Source organism: Cyprinus carpio, chromosome A9 (genome assembly GCF_018340385.1).
Source record: "Cyprinus carpio isolate SPL01 chromosome A9, ASM1834038v1, whole genome shotgun sequence".
NCBI lineage: Eukaryota > Metazoa > Chordata > Actinopteri > Cypriniformes > Cyprinidae > Cyprinus > Cyprinus carpio.
This window is the reverse complement of record NC_056580.1, coordinates 7,366,242-7,384,143: the sequence shown is the minus strand read 5'-3', so window position 1 is coordinate 7,384,143 and position 17,902 is coordinate 7,366,242. Positions and strand designations below refer to the sequence as shown.

At 36.1% G+C, this 17,902-nt stretch overlaps 1 protein-coding gene across 3 annotated transcripts; it reads right to left on the bottom strand.

Moving 5' to 3' along the window:
* Positions 1-5,554: 5,554 nt before the first annotated feature.
* Positions 5,555-10,628, bottom strand: LOC109082099 (cell surface glycoprotein CD200 receptor 1-like). Of its 3 annotated transcripts, none has more exons than XM_042763348.1 (7): positions 10,181-10,625; positions 9,176-9,232; positions 8,047-8,346; positions 7,488-7,757; positions 6,425-6,548; positions 6,241-6,304; positions 5,555-6,094 (listed from the first exon to the last, which is right to left on the bottom strand). In XM_042763348.1, exons 1-7 carry the CDS (start codon positions 10,248-10,250, stop codon positions 6,002-6,004), a joined length of 978 nt encoding a protein of 325 aa, XP_042619282.1. In that variant the 5' UTR covers positions 10,251-10,625; the 3' UTR covers positions 5,555-6,001. The 3 variants fall into 3 exon arrangements, with proteins under 3 accessions (XP_042619282.1, XP_042619281.1, XP_042619283.1); XM_042763347.1 differs by having other exon boundaries at positions 6,425-6,551; positions 7,491-7,757; positions 10,181-10,624; XM_042763349.1 differs by lacking the exon at positions 9,176-9,232 and having other exon boundaries at positions 6,425-6,551; positions 7,491-7,757; positions 10,181-10,628.
* Positions 10,629-17,902: the final 7,274 nt, after the last annotated feature.

The following is a 17,902-nucleotide window of genomic DNA, read 5'->3' as shown; positions in this document are numbered from 1 at the left end:
TTTTCTTTTCTTCTCTTTTTGAATAATTATTTCATTTCTGGTCTGTTTTTGTTACTTTATGTTTACAGCATTAAGTTAAATATGTTAAAGACTTGATATTTTGAAGCATAATAAGTAATTACAACCTTTACATGCACAGTGAATAAAAGTGCAATTATATCTGTCTTCCTACAGTATATGTGTGTTTTATAAATGATAATAGTGATTTGTATAATGAAACTCAAGAGAGATTTACATTTTTATAGACTAAAACCCTAAAGAATAATAATCAGTAGGTGACTGTAAAGTGTCATTAAAGAAGAGTTACATGTGTTTGATAAGAGAAATTACTAATTTACATTGTTGTATAACAACTGTCTGCTTAATGCATAAATGTAAATGTATAAAACAGAGAGAAATTGTCATTATATTTTACTCAATTTAAAGATGCAACTAGCCAGAAACATACTTCGATGAAACAGCACAGTATTTATGTGGGACCAGGGCTAGTTGTCACATTTTCAGGAACACATGTTAGGTAAAAAATGTTAGCCTGAATGCACTGTAAGTCGCTTTGGATAAAAGCATCTGCTAAATGCATAAATGTAAATGTAAATGTACATGTAAGTTACACAAGTGTTTTCTTTGGTTGTTTTGCATGAAGGGTTTCCATCACATACTACAAAACCCTCTTAAATTATTATTTTTATAATTATTATTTCTGTCCTCCAAACTAAAATTCCAGTATCCTCATGTGTTAGGTAACAAGTGAATATAATAATACCACATTCATTCAGACAAGAGTCAGTTATATAATGATATATGATGAAGGAAACGTGACAGTTGTCACATTTTTGTTGGGGCAAGTATTCGCATACATTTCATATTTTGTAATATTATAATAGTAATGTAATTTTATTTGAGATTCATGAATAATTTGTGCATAATTTTTTCACTGTTTACATTTCGAAAAACCTACACTGTAAAATCCAACAGTTTACCTTACTTAGATTTAATTAGTTATCTTTACTTAAAAAGATTGTTTTACTGGCAGAATACACTGTCAACTTAAAATATTCTGCCACAAAGGAACCAATGACATTAATAAACTATTAATTCTAATTGCCGTTTTTTTTTTAGCTTACAAGTGATTAGTTTTATGAAAACTTAATTTATGTTACTATAATTTTCTCTCTGTTAATGGAGTAGTAACCGCATGGAATCAGAGTTATTTGATTTCAAAGAAAAGTTTATAGGCAAGTTTGAAGGTCACTATTTGGTCACCATTGGCAATAAAACACAAACTGTTAAAAACAAAGCAACTGTTCAGTGCAATGCATTCTGGCAGGGAGTCATTGAGTCCATAGACAATAACGATAGAGTATAACATACTATTACTATTTTTAAACATGCTTTTTTTTAAGTTGCTTTTTTTAAGTAAGGTAAAAATTTTTTTTTGTTTTTTTTTAGTAAGGTCAACTTATTAGATTTTTTAGTGTAAGAATATTGTTTAATGGTGGAATACTGTTAATAATAAGTTTTATGTGCCTTTTGCAAGCTTAAGGTCACTATTTGGTCACCATGTGTTTATTTGTATTTTTTGCATGCTTTACAGACCTGTTAAAGGAATACTTCACATAAAAATGTAAATTTGCTGAAAATGTACGCACCCTCAGACCACTCAAGATGTATATGAGTTTGTTTCTTCTTCAAATTTAGAAAAATTTGTCATTACATTACTTGTTCACCATTGGATCCTCTGTAGTGAATGGGTGCCGTCAGAAAGAGAGTCCAAACAGCTGATAAAAACATCACAATTATCCACAAGTAATCCGCTCAATTCCAGTCCATCAGTTAACGTTGTGTGAAGTGAAAAGCTGCATGTTTGTAATAAACAAACACATCATTAAGATGTTTTTAACCTTAAACTTTCACTTCTGGCTAAAATACGAGTCCTCTATTCATAATATTATTTTCTCCAGTGAAGAAGTCATGTCTCCTGAATCAGAAGAGAAATATGCACAGATCAAGCACTGTTTACAAGCAAAATAGTACAAAACAGTTGTAAATAATATCTTGGTGGATTTTTCATGTTATTATGGAGGATGGACTTGTTTTTAGAAACATCTCGGTTACGTATGTAACCTTGGTTCTCTGAATATGGAACGAGATGCTGTGATGGCATCATGGGGAACACCTCCAGTGTGACGAATGTCTGAAGCCCTTATACCATCACACCAATTCATTGGCCAATAGCGCTTAGCACTGCCCCGAGCATGTGTCACGTATGCTCATATATGCGTGCTGCATGCTATTTCATCAGATATTCCACATGACGAAGTAAGCGCTATCAAAGGTACAGAACGGCCAGAATCGCAGCACCTCTTTTCCTATTCAGGGAACCAAGGTTACATACATAACAGAGATGTTTCCTTTCAGTGCTTTTAAGTTCCCTGGCATGCTTTTAATCGCTATGGGAATGCAATACAATAATGCCTGAAGTATCTAAGATAGCTGGAAGACCGAGGAAAGAGTCTGCTCAAGTGGAAGAGACCTGGGAGCCAAGAGCTATCCTCACATCCAGACAAGGAGAACTTGATGAAAGTGCTAGGAGAGGACTAACCTGCCACAGCACAGACATCTCCCATCGAAGGCCCTTTAAAGAGAGCCTGAGAAGAAGCTATTGCTCTCGTAGAATGAGCACGTGCCTCTAGAGACAAAATCACACCACACGCCTCATAGGCTAGAGATATAGTGACTATCTGACACCGCATAGTAGGGGAGAAAGCCTCCAACCACTTGCTGAAAGTGAAACAGAGTCGAAGCAGCCTTAGGATTAACTAAGCCTAGGCAGCAGTAAGACTTAACTTAAAGTCCATACAAGAGGAGTTGAAAGAGCCTGCAGATCCTCAGTCCTCTAAGAGAGGATAGGATTACCAAAAAACTGCTTATGGTTCAAAGTTATCTGACAGACTTAAACGGCTCAAATTGATGGCCTGCCAGGCCTTCCAGCCGAAAAATAATTCCCAAAAAGGAATCTGTGCCATCTCGTCCCTGCATGAAACAGGAAACCAGAGGGTAACATCTCACTGAAACACCTCTATAATGCTCCAAATTATGCTCTGAGCCATAGTCAACAGGTCGTGTCTGAGGGGAACCTCCCAAGGGGACCAGCTAACAGACTGACCAATTCTGAGAACCATGTCTCAGGGGAACCTCCCAAGGGGACTAGCTAAAAGAATTACAATTTGTGAGAACTTTGTCTGTGTGTGAGCTTTTGGGAGCAAACTCATCAACGGGAAGAAATAAAGACTGGTCCAGGGCCATTTTTGGGCTAGAGTGTCCACACCCAGAGGTGACGGAGGAGACAAGGAAACCAAAGCGGGCAATGCGCATGCTCTAAGCAAACAAATCCACTTTCGTTTGGCCAAACCTCTGCCATATGAGACTCACCACCTGAGGGTGCTATCTCCATTCTCCTGCTTCCAAACTCCATCTAAAGAGTAAGTCCACTCCTGAGTTCAGGTGACCCGGGACATGAACTGCTCTGATCAACAGGAACTTGGTCTGTGTCCAAATAAGAACACGTCTATTCCAACCTGCACAGGGGGCAAGAACATAATCCTCTCTGACAATCCATGTATGAGACCACAGCCGTGTTGTCAGTTCTTGACCTAATGTGACAACCACTCAGTTAGGTAAGATCCATTTGAGAAACGCTGCTCCAAACAATTTGTGTGATTGAGCTAATATCAGCTAATCATCAAGGTAACTCAAAACTCAGACACCAATTGAGTGCCAGAAACGCTGCTCCAAACAATTTGTGTGATTGAGCTAATATCAGCTAAATGGAAGAATACAGTATTGGCAAGCTACTGTATATTCCAAAAGCAAACCTGAGGATAGAAGACAAAACCTCAGATAGAGACAGGATGAACTTCTGCATCAGCATCTTGAAATTGCTTACTCCAAGCACAAGGTAAGGTGACGCAAATCCAAATCAGTGCAAACCAGTCACACTAAAAGTGACAATGTTACTCCCAAATGGGTGGTTGCCATAGAAGCTGCATGGTGTAACCATATGACAGCCTGATCCTCCCTCATGAGGCCCAGAGACACCCGAGTTGTGGGAAAAACCTCTGAAACAGGAACGGATACTAAAATCAGGCATGCCAGCACCAACCCCAGAGTGGGGACTTAGATGTCAACATACTGTAGACCCTGCACCAATGGCCTTAGGGCTATCCTCTCAATCTCCAAAAGCTAAGGCGTAGAGATCAAAATCAGTCCGAAACACAACAAGCGGCGGAACAGCTGATAGAGAGGCAAATACACTAATAGGATACCCACATTCATACAAAGTTCCAGGTCAATGCAACAACGGAGCTGAAAAGTACAGAGTAATTAATCATGCAAACCACTGCTTGGTAGCATGAAGCACGCAACATCTCTAGTGCACAATAATGTATGCTGTAGTCACATAATGCAGCCAGTCATGTGAAGTGAGTGTTGGTAGCAAAAGCGCTGCATCAATCACATGAAGTAGGCTCACCATGGTGAGAATTAATAGCTTGCCATACGAGATACTTTTACACGTGAACTCATTCACACAGTAGCTCAGCTCAGTGCAGCTCAGTTGGGATGAGAACAATAATGATTAGTTATGCAGATAGTGTTGGTAGCCTGAAGTACCAAAAACCTGAATGCACCTATGCTACCAAAAAAAAAAAAAAAAACCACTAGAGGGAGCAATATGCTTTTCATGTTGGATGCTATTTAGGTCGTGATCGTAGGGGTTGATCGCAGAACAAAGGTACAGAGCTTTAAGATCTAAATTTGGATTGAATGAAAATTCACAGTGTCATAATGCTTGGGGAATCCCACAGCAAAATCAAAAAAAAAAAAATTGATGACATCCCACCAGTTTCAGTTTCTGCAGGAGTATCTGTGTGATATCTGGGGGCGTACCTGATCTTTTGTTTCCAGTGACAAGAATTCAGATAGGTGTATAGTTACCCCTAAGTTTCCACATCGTTCCCCTAAACACCAAATCACACTGAATGAAGGGGACAATGGGAGATTTCTTCTCAGGGGGACAAACTGATTAAGATTCAAAGGGTCTGTATCTCCACTGCTTGACCACAGATCACAAACAGTTACTCTTTTTATAATAAACAACCACACAACACAATCTCCCAAAGAAGGCCGATCTGTTTGAAGCAGGTACAACTGACATACAGTACTCCTTGTGACTGGTGAGAAAGGCCTATTTGTTCAAATACAATCAACGCTGGTATCAAACACTACTAATATGTGAGAAGGCTGAGAGTAGTTCATCTAACCCTGTTGTATTATTTGGTAATTTTTAACTGAAAAAAAAAAAATGTGTTTTTAATATTTAAAAATCATAACTTAATTAGATTGATACGAAACTTGTTGACTTTGTGATCACACACACACAAAAAATATGGATTTGATTTGAAAAAAATAAATGGTCATAAAAAAAATTGTCACTCTTGTGTTGTTTGTGTTCAAAACTGACTGGAGACCGTAATCATGAGTCTGTAAGAACATATACCATTCTGAAAAGTACAATAAGTTTATTTACATACTTTTAATTATGTGCAATGTAAAATAGGTTCTTTACACTTTAGGCCTGCTTTTTGATTTTTGATTCACTCTGATATAAATATGTACAAATTTGATTTGTTCAAATTATTAATATCTAACCAAGTTCTTTCTCTACAAATCTACATACAGTATAAGTGATATCGCTGACGCTGAAGATGTCCCAGTTATTGCTCATTACATACTAAGACAAATGTTTCTTTGTCATCACCTTTCATCTTTTGACTCAGTGTGACTTTTGCTCCTCAGTCAGGCGCTGTTTGCTTTGGGGATGCTCTCTTGAGATGACTATTTTCCACTAGTATTGTTTTTCATGTGTAATTTTGACCACAGGCATATCTTTGCCCTCGGTTCTCTTCTGGTATCCTGTTTCATCATGAAAAGTGAGTGTCTCTCAAGCGTTGAAGAGTTCAGCTGAGGAGTTGTAGATAGAATTGACTCTCTGTATGTAACTTGCATAGGGTTCCACCTCTTCAACATCAGCGGGCTTAACACACACAGACATACGCTTCAGTGAGCCATACAAAACACTTTTACAATGGATACACACTGAATCATTCAAAATGACACCCTATATAGTGAATAATGGAGTATGGTGTAGAAGATAAAAAGGGTTTGATAGAGACTTCTTACCGGGGTTGGTTTGTCTTCAGCTGGTGTTGAGATTTTGGATTTGCAGCAAAGCATCTTCAATCCACTAAAAAGACAATGCAAAGACAAACAGATTTCAATAAGATATTTGTCTATTAATTAATCATCATACTATGCAAAGTAATTCAGCTCAACAGTGGTGAATCAAGGGAGTAAAAGATCCCACCTCAAGTCATAAATCTTTCTGCGTAGTTTGTAAAACACGACCAGGGCTACAAGAGCAAGACAAACAGAGCCAACTGATATGGCAATATCTCTCCAAGGAGATGGGGGATTTGAGTTTTGTGAACCTGAAAAGAGAGAGTAATTGTTTACTTTGTAATATAATACATGTTACAATGCAATATAAGCAAAACAGTTAAAAAGAATATAAAGTCTGCAATATTGTGAAAACTGATTCCTTTTTTTTTTAAATACAAACCACTTTACTTAATGTACTATATGTGAGTTTATTCACTTTATATGTTTTGTGCTGTCCGTTAAACACTATTTTGCTCCAAGTTTGCTCCATATTTCATCAAAGGGTTTTTCTTAAAATACTGATTAAATATTGAAAAATATTTTGATCCTGTGGACATTTAGAAAGTAACCTCTCTTGAAAATGAATGAATGAATAAATAAAAATCACTACTTTATCTGGCTAAGTTGTCCAACAGTGCATATACATGCAACAAGAATTCTGTCCTTTTTTTCCTCAAAAACTTCTCAAATCATGTGTTGTGTAAAATCCCTTTATTTTATTTTATCTATATTATTTACAGAGATTTTTTTATTTACACATAGCATCATCTCATATTTCGTATCAAACCCTTCACTACACTGACTTTTGATAAAACTTTTAGTGGGAAATTGCTGGTCATTGTTGAAGTGATGCCTCAACTGAGGGATAGTCTTTGTGTAAAAATTTGCATAAATTACATGTTAATAATAAATATGGAAGGGTTTTAGAGGTTTGTTATTATCTCACTCTTTTTTTTTAGATCATCAGTTTTTTAAAAAAATGGAATCATTATTTTTATGATGAATTTTCATAGTTTAAAAAAGATGTATTAGAAAAGCAGCAATATAAATGACAAAGCTATGGTTAAAAAAATCTGATTCATAAAAATCAACCCCGTAGGACATAGAAGCACATGTAAATGAAGAAACAGCCAAAACAGAATTCACTAATGACCCACTTATGAAATCAATTCTCAGTTCATTTTCATGTACAGTGTGCTCACTGCTCACTGTAATAAGTGTGCTCTTGTGCTGCACAGAGCCAGACTCAGAGGTGTATGTGGCCACACAAGTGAGCTCACTGATGTTGAGATTTTCCGGCAGATATACTTGATTCTCCAGCATAAAAAACTTGCCAAGCTTCTTGACAGAACTGATGTTGGAGGAAAAGTTCAAGGCAGGTTCCCAATGAAGAGTGGGCGCTTTCATTTTATATGTAGATTTACAGACAGCAATCCTTTGATTGTTTTCTTTGTACTGCCAGGTGGAAACGTTGGTAACTAAAACAAAAATAAACTTTCAGTTAATTTATCAGTATGATATCAGTATAATATGGTTTCACTGTTAGCTCTAAATACTATTTGTGTGTGTGTGTGTGTGTGTGTGCGCGCGCGCGGGTGCATGTGTGCGTGTAATGAATTTAAGTCATCAGTAGTTCATGACTACAGTGGAACACTTAGAGACATAACTAGCCTATCACTGAAAAAAATCAGATAGTAATTACACCTTACCTGTTAAGTAAACTACAAACTTTTTCACAGTTTTTGCAATAATTGTGTTTGTACTCACCGCTTACAGTCACATTTAGTGCATAGCTTCCTCCTTTATATGATACATCACAAAAGTAAGATCCTTCATCTTCTATTGAAATCTTGGGAATGAATAGGGAAACTCCATCTGAAGTGTTGTACAGCTTCTTTCCATCTTTGCATGTGTCGTCCAGCTTGGGTGACAAACCAAGCCGACATTTTCTGTCTTGCAGGCTAATGTTCCAGACGATATAAATTAATTCATTCCACTTGACAACAGTGCGATTGCCACATTGTAAAGTCACATCGCTGCCCGAAATAAAGGTCTGCTCTTGGAAATCTGCAGAAAAAAATCAATAAATAAGAAATTGTGCAAAATTAGATTAAATATTGGATTAGGGTAAAATTTCTGTTTACTCAAACTAAAACTAACAAACAAACAAATATCTAAACTAAATTATTTTTCACATATTATTCAAATAAAATAAAATGTGGATGCTATAATAATAGGCATGACACAGCACTTTTTCCTCTATACACTAAACTTCTCACTCGCTGCCATGCCAGACTAGTTTTATCTTTTGGTGTGTCATTTCCTTCTAAAACCTTAAAATAGTTACAGCATACACAGCATTTCTATTCTGGCAATAGATATAACACAATTGGTACTTTTCATTAGTTCATTAGTTAATGTTAATTAATGCAAAAACTAATACAAACCAACAATGAGCAATACATTTTTTACATTAATTAATAAAACTACAACTTTTTATTGTTAGTTCATGTTAGCTCTGGTCCCTTAATTTATATTAGCAGATAAAACTTTGGATTTAATAATAAATGTATGTTATTAGTAAATTTTGAAATTAATATGAACTAAGATTAATAATTGCTTTACAAGTATTTTTCATTGTAAGTTCGTGTTAACTAATATAGTTAACTGATATTAACAAATTGAGCCTTATTATATAATGTCACCATTATTTTTTAACGCATTAGATGCACAACCACACTTTTTTTGTATAACCATGTTAGCTTTTATCTCCACATGAAAAGCGGCTAGTTTAAAATGTTTAATGTATGTAAAATGGTGATTCTATAAACTTCTTATTTCTTATTTTGTATCCTATTCATGATACATAAAAAAATAAAAGTGTATGTTGTCTGACCTGTCAGTTTTTCAAGTGCAGAATCTTTATTCTGATGTGATCCAGTGTCTTGATCTCCTACAGGACAGTTAGTGGCACAGTGTGTTAGTAACAGGTTAATGTGAGGCTCAGCACATGGAAACACAATCATTCACTCGAGTGAGATTTCCAGTTAATTTCAGTTACACAAAAGTAAGTGTAAGGTTTTAAAGTTTTAGTAGTAGCCTCCATTACATTTACTGATCATATTTCTTGTTAATGTTAGTCAGAGTTCAGTACAGTTTTGCCCAAAGATTAAACAATGATTTGTTTTCATTATTGTAGCACAAGATGAATGAGGCCTGATTCTGACGAAATTGGAGGTTGAACACCTGGCCTAAATCAACGGCTCCCATCCCATACCACCTTAAACAGCATTATTGTCAACACAAATGTCATTTAGTTCCATGTAAACTGCTCTAAGGTCTTGTTTTAGATTAACAGTTCCTTTACAGAAGCATCTGTCAGCCTCAAAAACCTCAACAACTCATCTCCCCCCTAAGAATCCCCCCAGAGAGGAAGAGCGCTTCGTCATGGCATGTCCTCTCGAAATAGCAACAAACACAGATAAAAATAAAACACAAAACCATCACATGCACGTGAGAGAACAGAAATCTCATCCACCATAAATATCCTTGCAAGTATAAAAATAGATTTTCCCCAAATGAGCGACAGTTACTAAGCCATAAAGATTTACTTGACGCTTTCAATTCTTTGACTGACTGATTTAAACAATGCCAAGATTTTAACCATAAAGCAAATACCCAAAAAGTACTTGGATATTTTAGGACACTTATAAATGTATGAAATTCGATTAGAAATAGACAATAGAGAAAAACTATCGATACCAGACAAAGATGAGGTTAGATCAGAAGGCCAAATCATCCACGTACCAAAGTGTAGTAACGTACTAAAGACTAAAGTGTATCTTAGAGTACTAAAGAGTGTACTAATGAGAATTTAATATTGAAAAGTATGTAAACTCACCTCTTGTCTGACTTTTTGCCACAAAGATACTCAGGAGGACGACCACCGTCAATGTCCAACTGTTCGCCATCGCTACAAATCTTCGGTCAGACTTCTCTTCTCTCACCTTTAAACGTCCTTTATCTCTATACTCACGGGTTATGCGCACTTCAATGCACTTGTAGTAAAAGTACCTTCAAAGTAGCATTTTCAAAAGCAATTCTGAAATGTCATGTATTCTTTTTCCGTATTATAAATTTAGATTTAGACTGACTTAAAGTAATATAAGTAAGGCATGCTGATTTGTGGAGTTTCAAATGTTTTTCACATCTGCTTATTTCTCTATCAGACTTCACACATACTCTTTCACCTGCTTGAGTTCTCCTCCTTTTGTTTCCTTCAGCAGTGTGACGCTGTTGTACACTCCTCCATTTTTTTATAATTTCATATCTTCTCCCACATGAAAATGCTTACTTCCTGTCTTGTTAACCACGGCTGTCATGTGAGAGCGTTTTCTTAGTGCAACAAGATTGCAGTTTGGCAGTGTGTGCTGTGTTGACGACGATATTTATAGGTTAATTTTACTGTTTTACATAGATGACAGAATGATGAGACTAATGTGACCTTATAACCATAATCTACAAATATATGATTGAGGCTGTTTTGATCGTTTCTATTAATTCTTTACTATGTTGGAAAAATGTCAAGTAGGGGATCACCAGAAAGTCACTTAAAATCACCTTAAAAGGCACAAAATAAATTGTTATAAAAGGGTGATCAGGACATTTTCACCCAAAGGGTTAATTTTTTTATAATCACAGTCTGGCTATGCATTATTAGGCTAATTACTGCAGCTACAGCTTAAAATATAAATAACGAAAATACTATGTAGAGGTGTAGCACTGATTTCGGTTTAAATTATTTTACTGTCATACTGTCACCTTCACTATGTCCGCCCATTTACAGACCAATAACAGTAGGCTATGGGAGTAGTGTGGAGTTCTGATCATAAGTGTATTGGAATTTTTGGAACCAGTTTGAGCTTTTGGAATATATGTTTGAAATATATGTGACCACCAGACCAGGTGTGAATTGTTTTCTCAAAAAAATAAATAAAAAAATACATAAAACTAGGAGAACGAGGTGAAAATTACCAATATTTCTCCACTAAATGATTAATCTCTGAACACTGCTTCTGTAATATAGGCTGTTATTAATTATTAGGTCTAGAATAATTATTTTATCCTTTTTAAATAATTATTCACATGGATTAGCCCTAGAAAACCCACTGCTTTTCCTTCAGAAATATTGGCGGTCATTCGTTTTGTGTGGATATATGCATACATTAATTCATTCATTCATGATTAAGTGGAGGGCAACAGCTGTTTCATTACTGATTTGAACGTTTTCTTCGGCTCACACGAAAGGGGGGTGAAAAGCGACAGTCATATGCAAATGTCAAAGACAGCAGAAAGACAGCTTAAGATTATTTTACAGATTGGAGAAAGAAAAATAGCTCATTTGAACATTGAAAACAAACGGATGAGCAATGACAGTATTAAACATGGTTTTGTGTGCATGTGTCTCTCACCATTCCTTGTTCTTTTTGAGCCATCAAGGTTTTATGTTTCTGAAAGAAATGAGTACAGAAGTCGTCCAAGGCCATTTTTACAACTTTATAGTTAACCTTTTTGAGATGTATAAGCACCAGTGGCACCTATTTGTGTGCATCGGGTGATGTAAGAGACATTAAAATAGTGCTGGTACATTGCAATGACCAACAGTGAAATGTCCAGTTTACTTTGCATAAAACTCTTTGATTGCTCAAAAAAGAACTCCAGAGACCAATGTGATAAATCAAGAAAACAATCAAAAAGCTAATGGAAATGTATTAAAGGCATAGTTCACCAAAAAAAAAATAAAATAAATAAAAATAGTATCGTGTCATCATTTACTCACACTCATATTGCTCCAAACCTGTTTGACTTTGTTTATTGCATGGAATACAAGAGGAGATATTTTGGCTTTTAATGCCCATGTAATTAATGTCAATGGTGTCCAAAACAACATTAAAAAAAATAATCTAAAGAAATGTTAATCCAGAAATATTTTCAAATCTCCACACTAAAAATATAAATACACTGTGGATTAAATAAAGACAGTGTGGTACTTTACAAATGTTAGTATTCTTCAAATCTCGGCTGAAATCTTTGCTATTTCTCAATCTTAGGCATACAATTATTTAACAATTTAAGTTGCTGGACAATTCTTGCATGCTAAATGAGGTTAGGAAAAGAGCACAGTCAGTTCATTCTTGTGCAGATGTTGTGCATATTTCAGACAGATGCAGTCAACCAGGATGTGGTTAGCCATGCCACACTCCAATCACATATAGATATTAGCAGTTGTCAGATCAAATGTGTGTTGGTGTAGTGAGATGTCTTATGAAAAGCTACAGATTAGAAAAAAAAAAACACTTTGCAGTCTGCAAAGCAATCAGAAGTGACCTTTTTCTGCTGACATATAACAAAACCTTCACCTTCCCCTCACACAAACACCCAACAGTTCTTGAGTTCTTTGTTTACCTCTTTGCTGACTTTACTACATTAACTCTAAAAAGTGCTTGAACCAAATAACTCAAAGATGATTTGATCTCATTGGGCCAGTATGCCTTATGCTTACACAATGAAAAAAATTCCACTTATTATTAGTGGGGTTATTATTAGTTTGAGAATGAGTTGGCAGCAGCTGGCTGAGGAAGTTCAAATGGAAATCATTTTTTTGGAAGGTAATTTGTGTGTGACAGGCAGGTTTATTTTTTTTTTTTTTCATCTTATAAGTGATGGAAGTACTGTGGTCTTCTGTGTGGTGGTTTTTAGTTTGAGCTTGGTTTTGATTGCCACACAAGATATGATGGAATATTACATGTATAATCAAAACAATATCAGTGGAGATGCATTAGGTTGTACACGTGTACTGAAAATACATTATACAATAAAATATTTCATCTGATTGCCATAATATGAGTGGGAGCAACTCTGCACAGTCTGAGGAATCTTCCCAGAAATCACCTGTGCTAAAGTGGGCCAGAGGACAAATGCATTGCTCGGAGGCAGCTCTTTCATAGTTCACATTTATATTTAAATACCCTTTCCCAAGGGTCCAAAAGGGGGTTTTCAGTTCCTAAATCAGTTACTAAAAGATCCATTTCTTATGGCTTTTCACACAGCGCCTAAGCCAGGTTATAATCATTCTAAAGCCCTTTTTATAAAGCAGATAGTTCTGGTCCTTGATTCTGATTGGTTGAGCTGTGTTCAGTGTCATTGTAAATTACTCTACAAACGTATACCTTTGACATCATTACATCAGTATTGCCGCGGTTCCATGTGTTATGTATTTCAGCATCAGTGACTCCTGATGGGGTTATGTTTGCGTCTTTGACCTTTAATTTTGAGACCATGCCCTTCCCTTACGAAAAAGAAGTTTATTCAAGTGTGCTATTAGTATACTTCTTTTAAACTAAAAAAAAAAAAAAAATAGGCAAGAATACTTTCAGTCTACTTCTCAGAAATGTGCTTTATGTACTTATCGGAAATATATTTAAAATTACATTTAAGTATCCTTGATTTATAAAATCTTAGCTATACTTGTGCTCTGGGAATCAATGTTTTTTGATTTGATGGCAGTGGATGCTATTACACATCTTCTGTACAGAATTTCCAAAACACAAGCGAAGAAGAAACTGAAACAACAGATACTTCCACACGTAATCTAACACGATCATCAGACATAAAACAGCATCAAACCTGTGTTAGGTTATGGAATAAAATGTCAACCAATGAAGAGGTAATGACAGTCAAGCTTTGGGGTGTTGATCAACTCCATCTACGTTTGGATTATCATTCTGAATACAATTCATAGTCTTTTTATTTATTTATTTATTTATTTATTTTTGTTTGTTGTTTTTGTTTTTAGCTTTTTGGTCAAAATGTTGTTTATTTATCTATTTATTTATTTTGTTAATTTTTTTTATTTATACAACTTACCCACATTCAAGTGTTTCTAAAAAAAGAATGCATGAAGCTAGAATAAAATGTTTTTGTTTACAAGCAGATACCCTGTTCTTTCTTTGGATGTTTTGTATGTTCAGATATTCATATAACAAAATATATACAAATCAATACCTAAATAGGGACATAGTAGTATACTTACAGTATAATGTAAAGTCCACTTTAAGAATATTTATGAGAATTATTGCAGTATAAATCTAGTAAACTATTAGTTTACTGAGACTATACTTCAAAGTGTACAAAGTATTTAATTAGTAAACTATCAGTATACCTATAAGTTCACTTTTAGGATAATTGCAGTACAAACTACAAACATAGAGGTAAACTAGTCATGTACTCAAAGTTTACTAGTGTTATACATAAAGTATACTTAAAAGTAAAAATTGTTTATACTAGAAAGTGGGCCAATTTAGTCCCAAGGAATACTACTACAAGTATACTACTAGTACACTAATATTTGTATAATTAGGCCTACTACATAAATTATACTTAAAAATATACTTGAACTTTACTTCAGTGTGCTTAATGAAATAAACTTGAAGTATACTGTACTTCTTTTTGGCAAGGGTTCCCCTGTCCAGTGTTGCCAATAGGGTAACTTTTACACTGTTGGTGTGGGTTGTTTTTTCCAGGTTAAAGAGCAGGTTAAAGCTATCTCCACTCATCCACTGGAACTCAATTTTGACGAAGGGATCACTCAGTGGAGGAAAAAACACTGAAAAAAAAATGTGATTGGGCTAGTTTTGGCCTAGTTTTGAATAGCAATTGTGGTGTTTTTGTTTGGCAACCCTGTTCCCATCAAAGAAACTCTTCTCATGCAGGAGAAATTCAGGTACTGTGAAGTATGTTCATTGAGTTACACTGTTTAATGGTGCTTCTTATATGGCGAGCTCACACTATGCCACAAACTGGTCTGGTTTAAATTATGAGAGTACTGAGAGATAAGTTGATGTATGTGCATGAGGAAATATCAAATATTGTTTAAAAATATAATAAAATAAAAAATAACAGCCTGTGACAACAGTTCCAGTATCTGGTCTCATTGGAGCTCCATCAGATAAGGCATGTTACAGGAATATTGTATTACCGTTTTCTGCAGGGTTCCTCCAATGAAATCTGGCCAACGAGATCTACAGGTCCTTCTCAAAAAATTAGCATATTGTGAAAAAGTTCATTATTTTCCATAATGTAATGATAAAAATTTAACTTTCATATATTTTAGATTCATTGCACACAAAGTGAAATATTTCAGGTCTTTTATTGTTTTAATACTGATGATTTTGGCATACAGCTCATGAAAACCCCAAATTCCTATCTCAAAAAATTAGCATATTTCATCCGACCAATAAAAAGAAAAGTGTTTTTTAAAACACAAAAAAAGTCAACCTTCAAATAATTTTGTTCAGTTATGCACTCAATACTTTGGTCGGGAATCCTTTTGCAGAAATGACTGCTTCAATGCGGCGTGGCATTGGAGGCAATCAGCCTGTGGCACTGCTCCGTTATGGAGGCCCAGGATGCTTCGATAGCGGCCTTAAGCTCATCCAGAGTGTTGGGTTTTGCGTCTCTCAACTTTCTCTTCACAATATCCCACAGATTCTCTATTTCAGGTCAGGAGAGTTGGCAGGCCAATTGAGCACAGTAATACCATGGGTTAAACCATTTACCAGGGTTTTGGCACTGTGAGCAGGTGCCAGGTCTTGCTGAAAAAACAAAATCTTCATCTCCATAAAGCTTTTCAGCAGATGGAAGCCTGAAGCCAAAATCTCCTGATAGCTACTGTATTGACCCTGCCCTTGATAAAACACAGTGGACCAACACCAGCACAGCTGACATGGCACCCCAGGCCATCACTGACTGTGGGTACTTGACACTGGACTTCAGGCATTTTGGCATTTCCTTCTCCCCCAGTCTTCCTCCAGACTCTGGCACCTTGATTTCCGAATGACATGCAAAATTTGCTTTCATCCGAAAAAAGTACTTTGGACCACTGAGCAACAGTCCAGGTCTGTAGCCCAGGTCAGGCGCTTCTCTGCCGCTGTTTCTGGTTCAAAAGCAAACGCCTGTGTACGGTGGCTCTGGATGTTTCTACTCCAGACTCATCCACTGCTTCCGCAGGTCCCCCAAGGTCTGGAAATCGGTCCTTCTCCACAATCTTCCTCAGGGTCCGGTCACCTCTGCTCAAGTGTGCAGTGTTTTTTTGCCACACTTTTTCCTTCCCACAGACTTCCCACTGATGTATTGATACAGCACTCTGGGAACAGATTCGTTCAGAAATTTCTTTCTGTGTCTTACCCCTCTTGCTTGAGGGTGTCAATGATGGCCTTCTGGACAGCAGTCAGGTCGGCAGTCTTACCCATGATTGCGGTTTTGAGTAATGAACCAGGCTGGGAGGTTTTTAAAAGCCTCAGGAATCTTTTGCAGGTGTTTAGAGTTAATTAGTTGATTCAGATGATTAGGTTAATAGCTCGTTTAGGAGAACCATTTTATGATATGCTAATTTTTTGAGATAGGAATTTTGGGTTTTCATGAGCTGTATGCCAAAATCATCAGTATTAAAACAATAAAAGACCTGAAATATTTCATTTGGTGTGCAATGAATCTAAAATATATGAAACTTTAATTCTTATCATTACATTATGGAAAATAATGAACTTTTTCACAATATGCTAATTTTTTGAGAAGGACCTGTACTTTCCTACAGAGTTTAGCTCCAACCCTGATCAAACTCGCCTAACTGTGATTTTCTAATGATGCTGAAGACATTGATTAGCATGCTCAAGTGTGTTTGATTAGGGTTAGAGCTAAACTCTGAAAGAAGATCTCATCGGCCAGATTTGAGGATCCCTGGTTTACTGTAATTGTCAGGGACTATTTTTCTAACGGAAGGATAGCATTAATTAATATCAGCATGTCCACATTTTCCAGCAGAAAATTCACTTTGTACAGAAAATGCATTTGAAGCAAAAGCAGAATGGTCTAACTTTAGCTCTGTGAAATTATGCTACATAAAACTACATAAAAGCAGACAGACTGCATAAGAATGCAAATTCACTCTCACACATATGTGGCGCTTATGGATAGCAGTGATATAGCGTTTCAGTGGTTACTAGCTGTAAGCAGCAATATGCATTACACAGAGGCAAGATGCATCTAAACTTTATTGAAAGCAGGCAGTTCCCTCAGAGATACTGTACATTCATATAAACCCCACCCCTAAATGTACTGTATAGCGATTCGTTTAACATCTCAACAAGACTTGAAGCATCACACCCCTCGTTACATCCCTAGTTATATGTATAGGCCAGGCCTAGGTGCTAACAATGGCCCTTAGCTGTTCTAAATTCACTGTAAACAACTGCTTCTTGGGGCATATTGCTTTATTACAAAACCAAAATTTTCAGTCCTTGATTCTGATTGATAGAGCAGTGGCACAGAAATACTGTTGCAATGAGGTCAAAGGTGTATGTTTATAATTTACAACAGCTTTGAACGCGCCTCAACCAATCAGACTCAAGAAGCAGAACTATCTATTTTATAAGGAACGTTACACTCTTGTGATTTAGAAGCAGGGTTCTGAAACCTGCTCTGAAGCAGGGTTAGCCCCTTGTTTGCAGTCTTAACCCCGCATTACGGTTCCCAACGTGTACAGTCTGCAAAAATAAGAGGATGC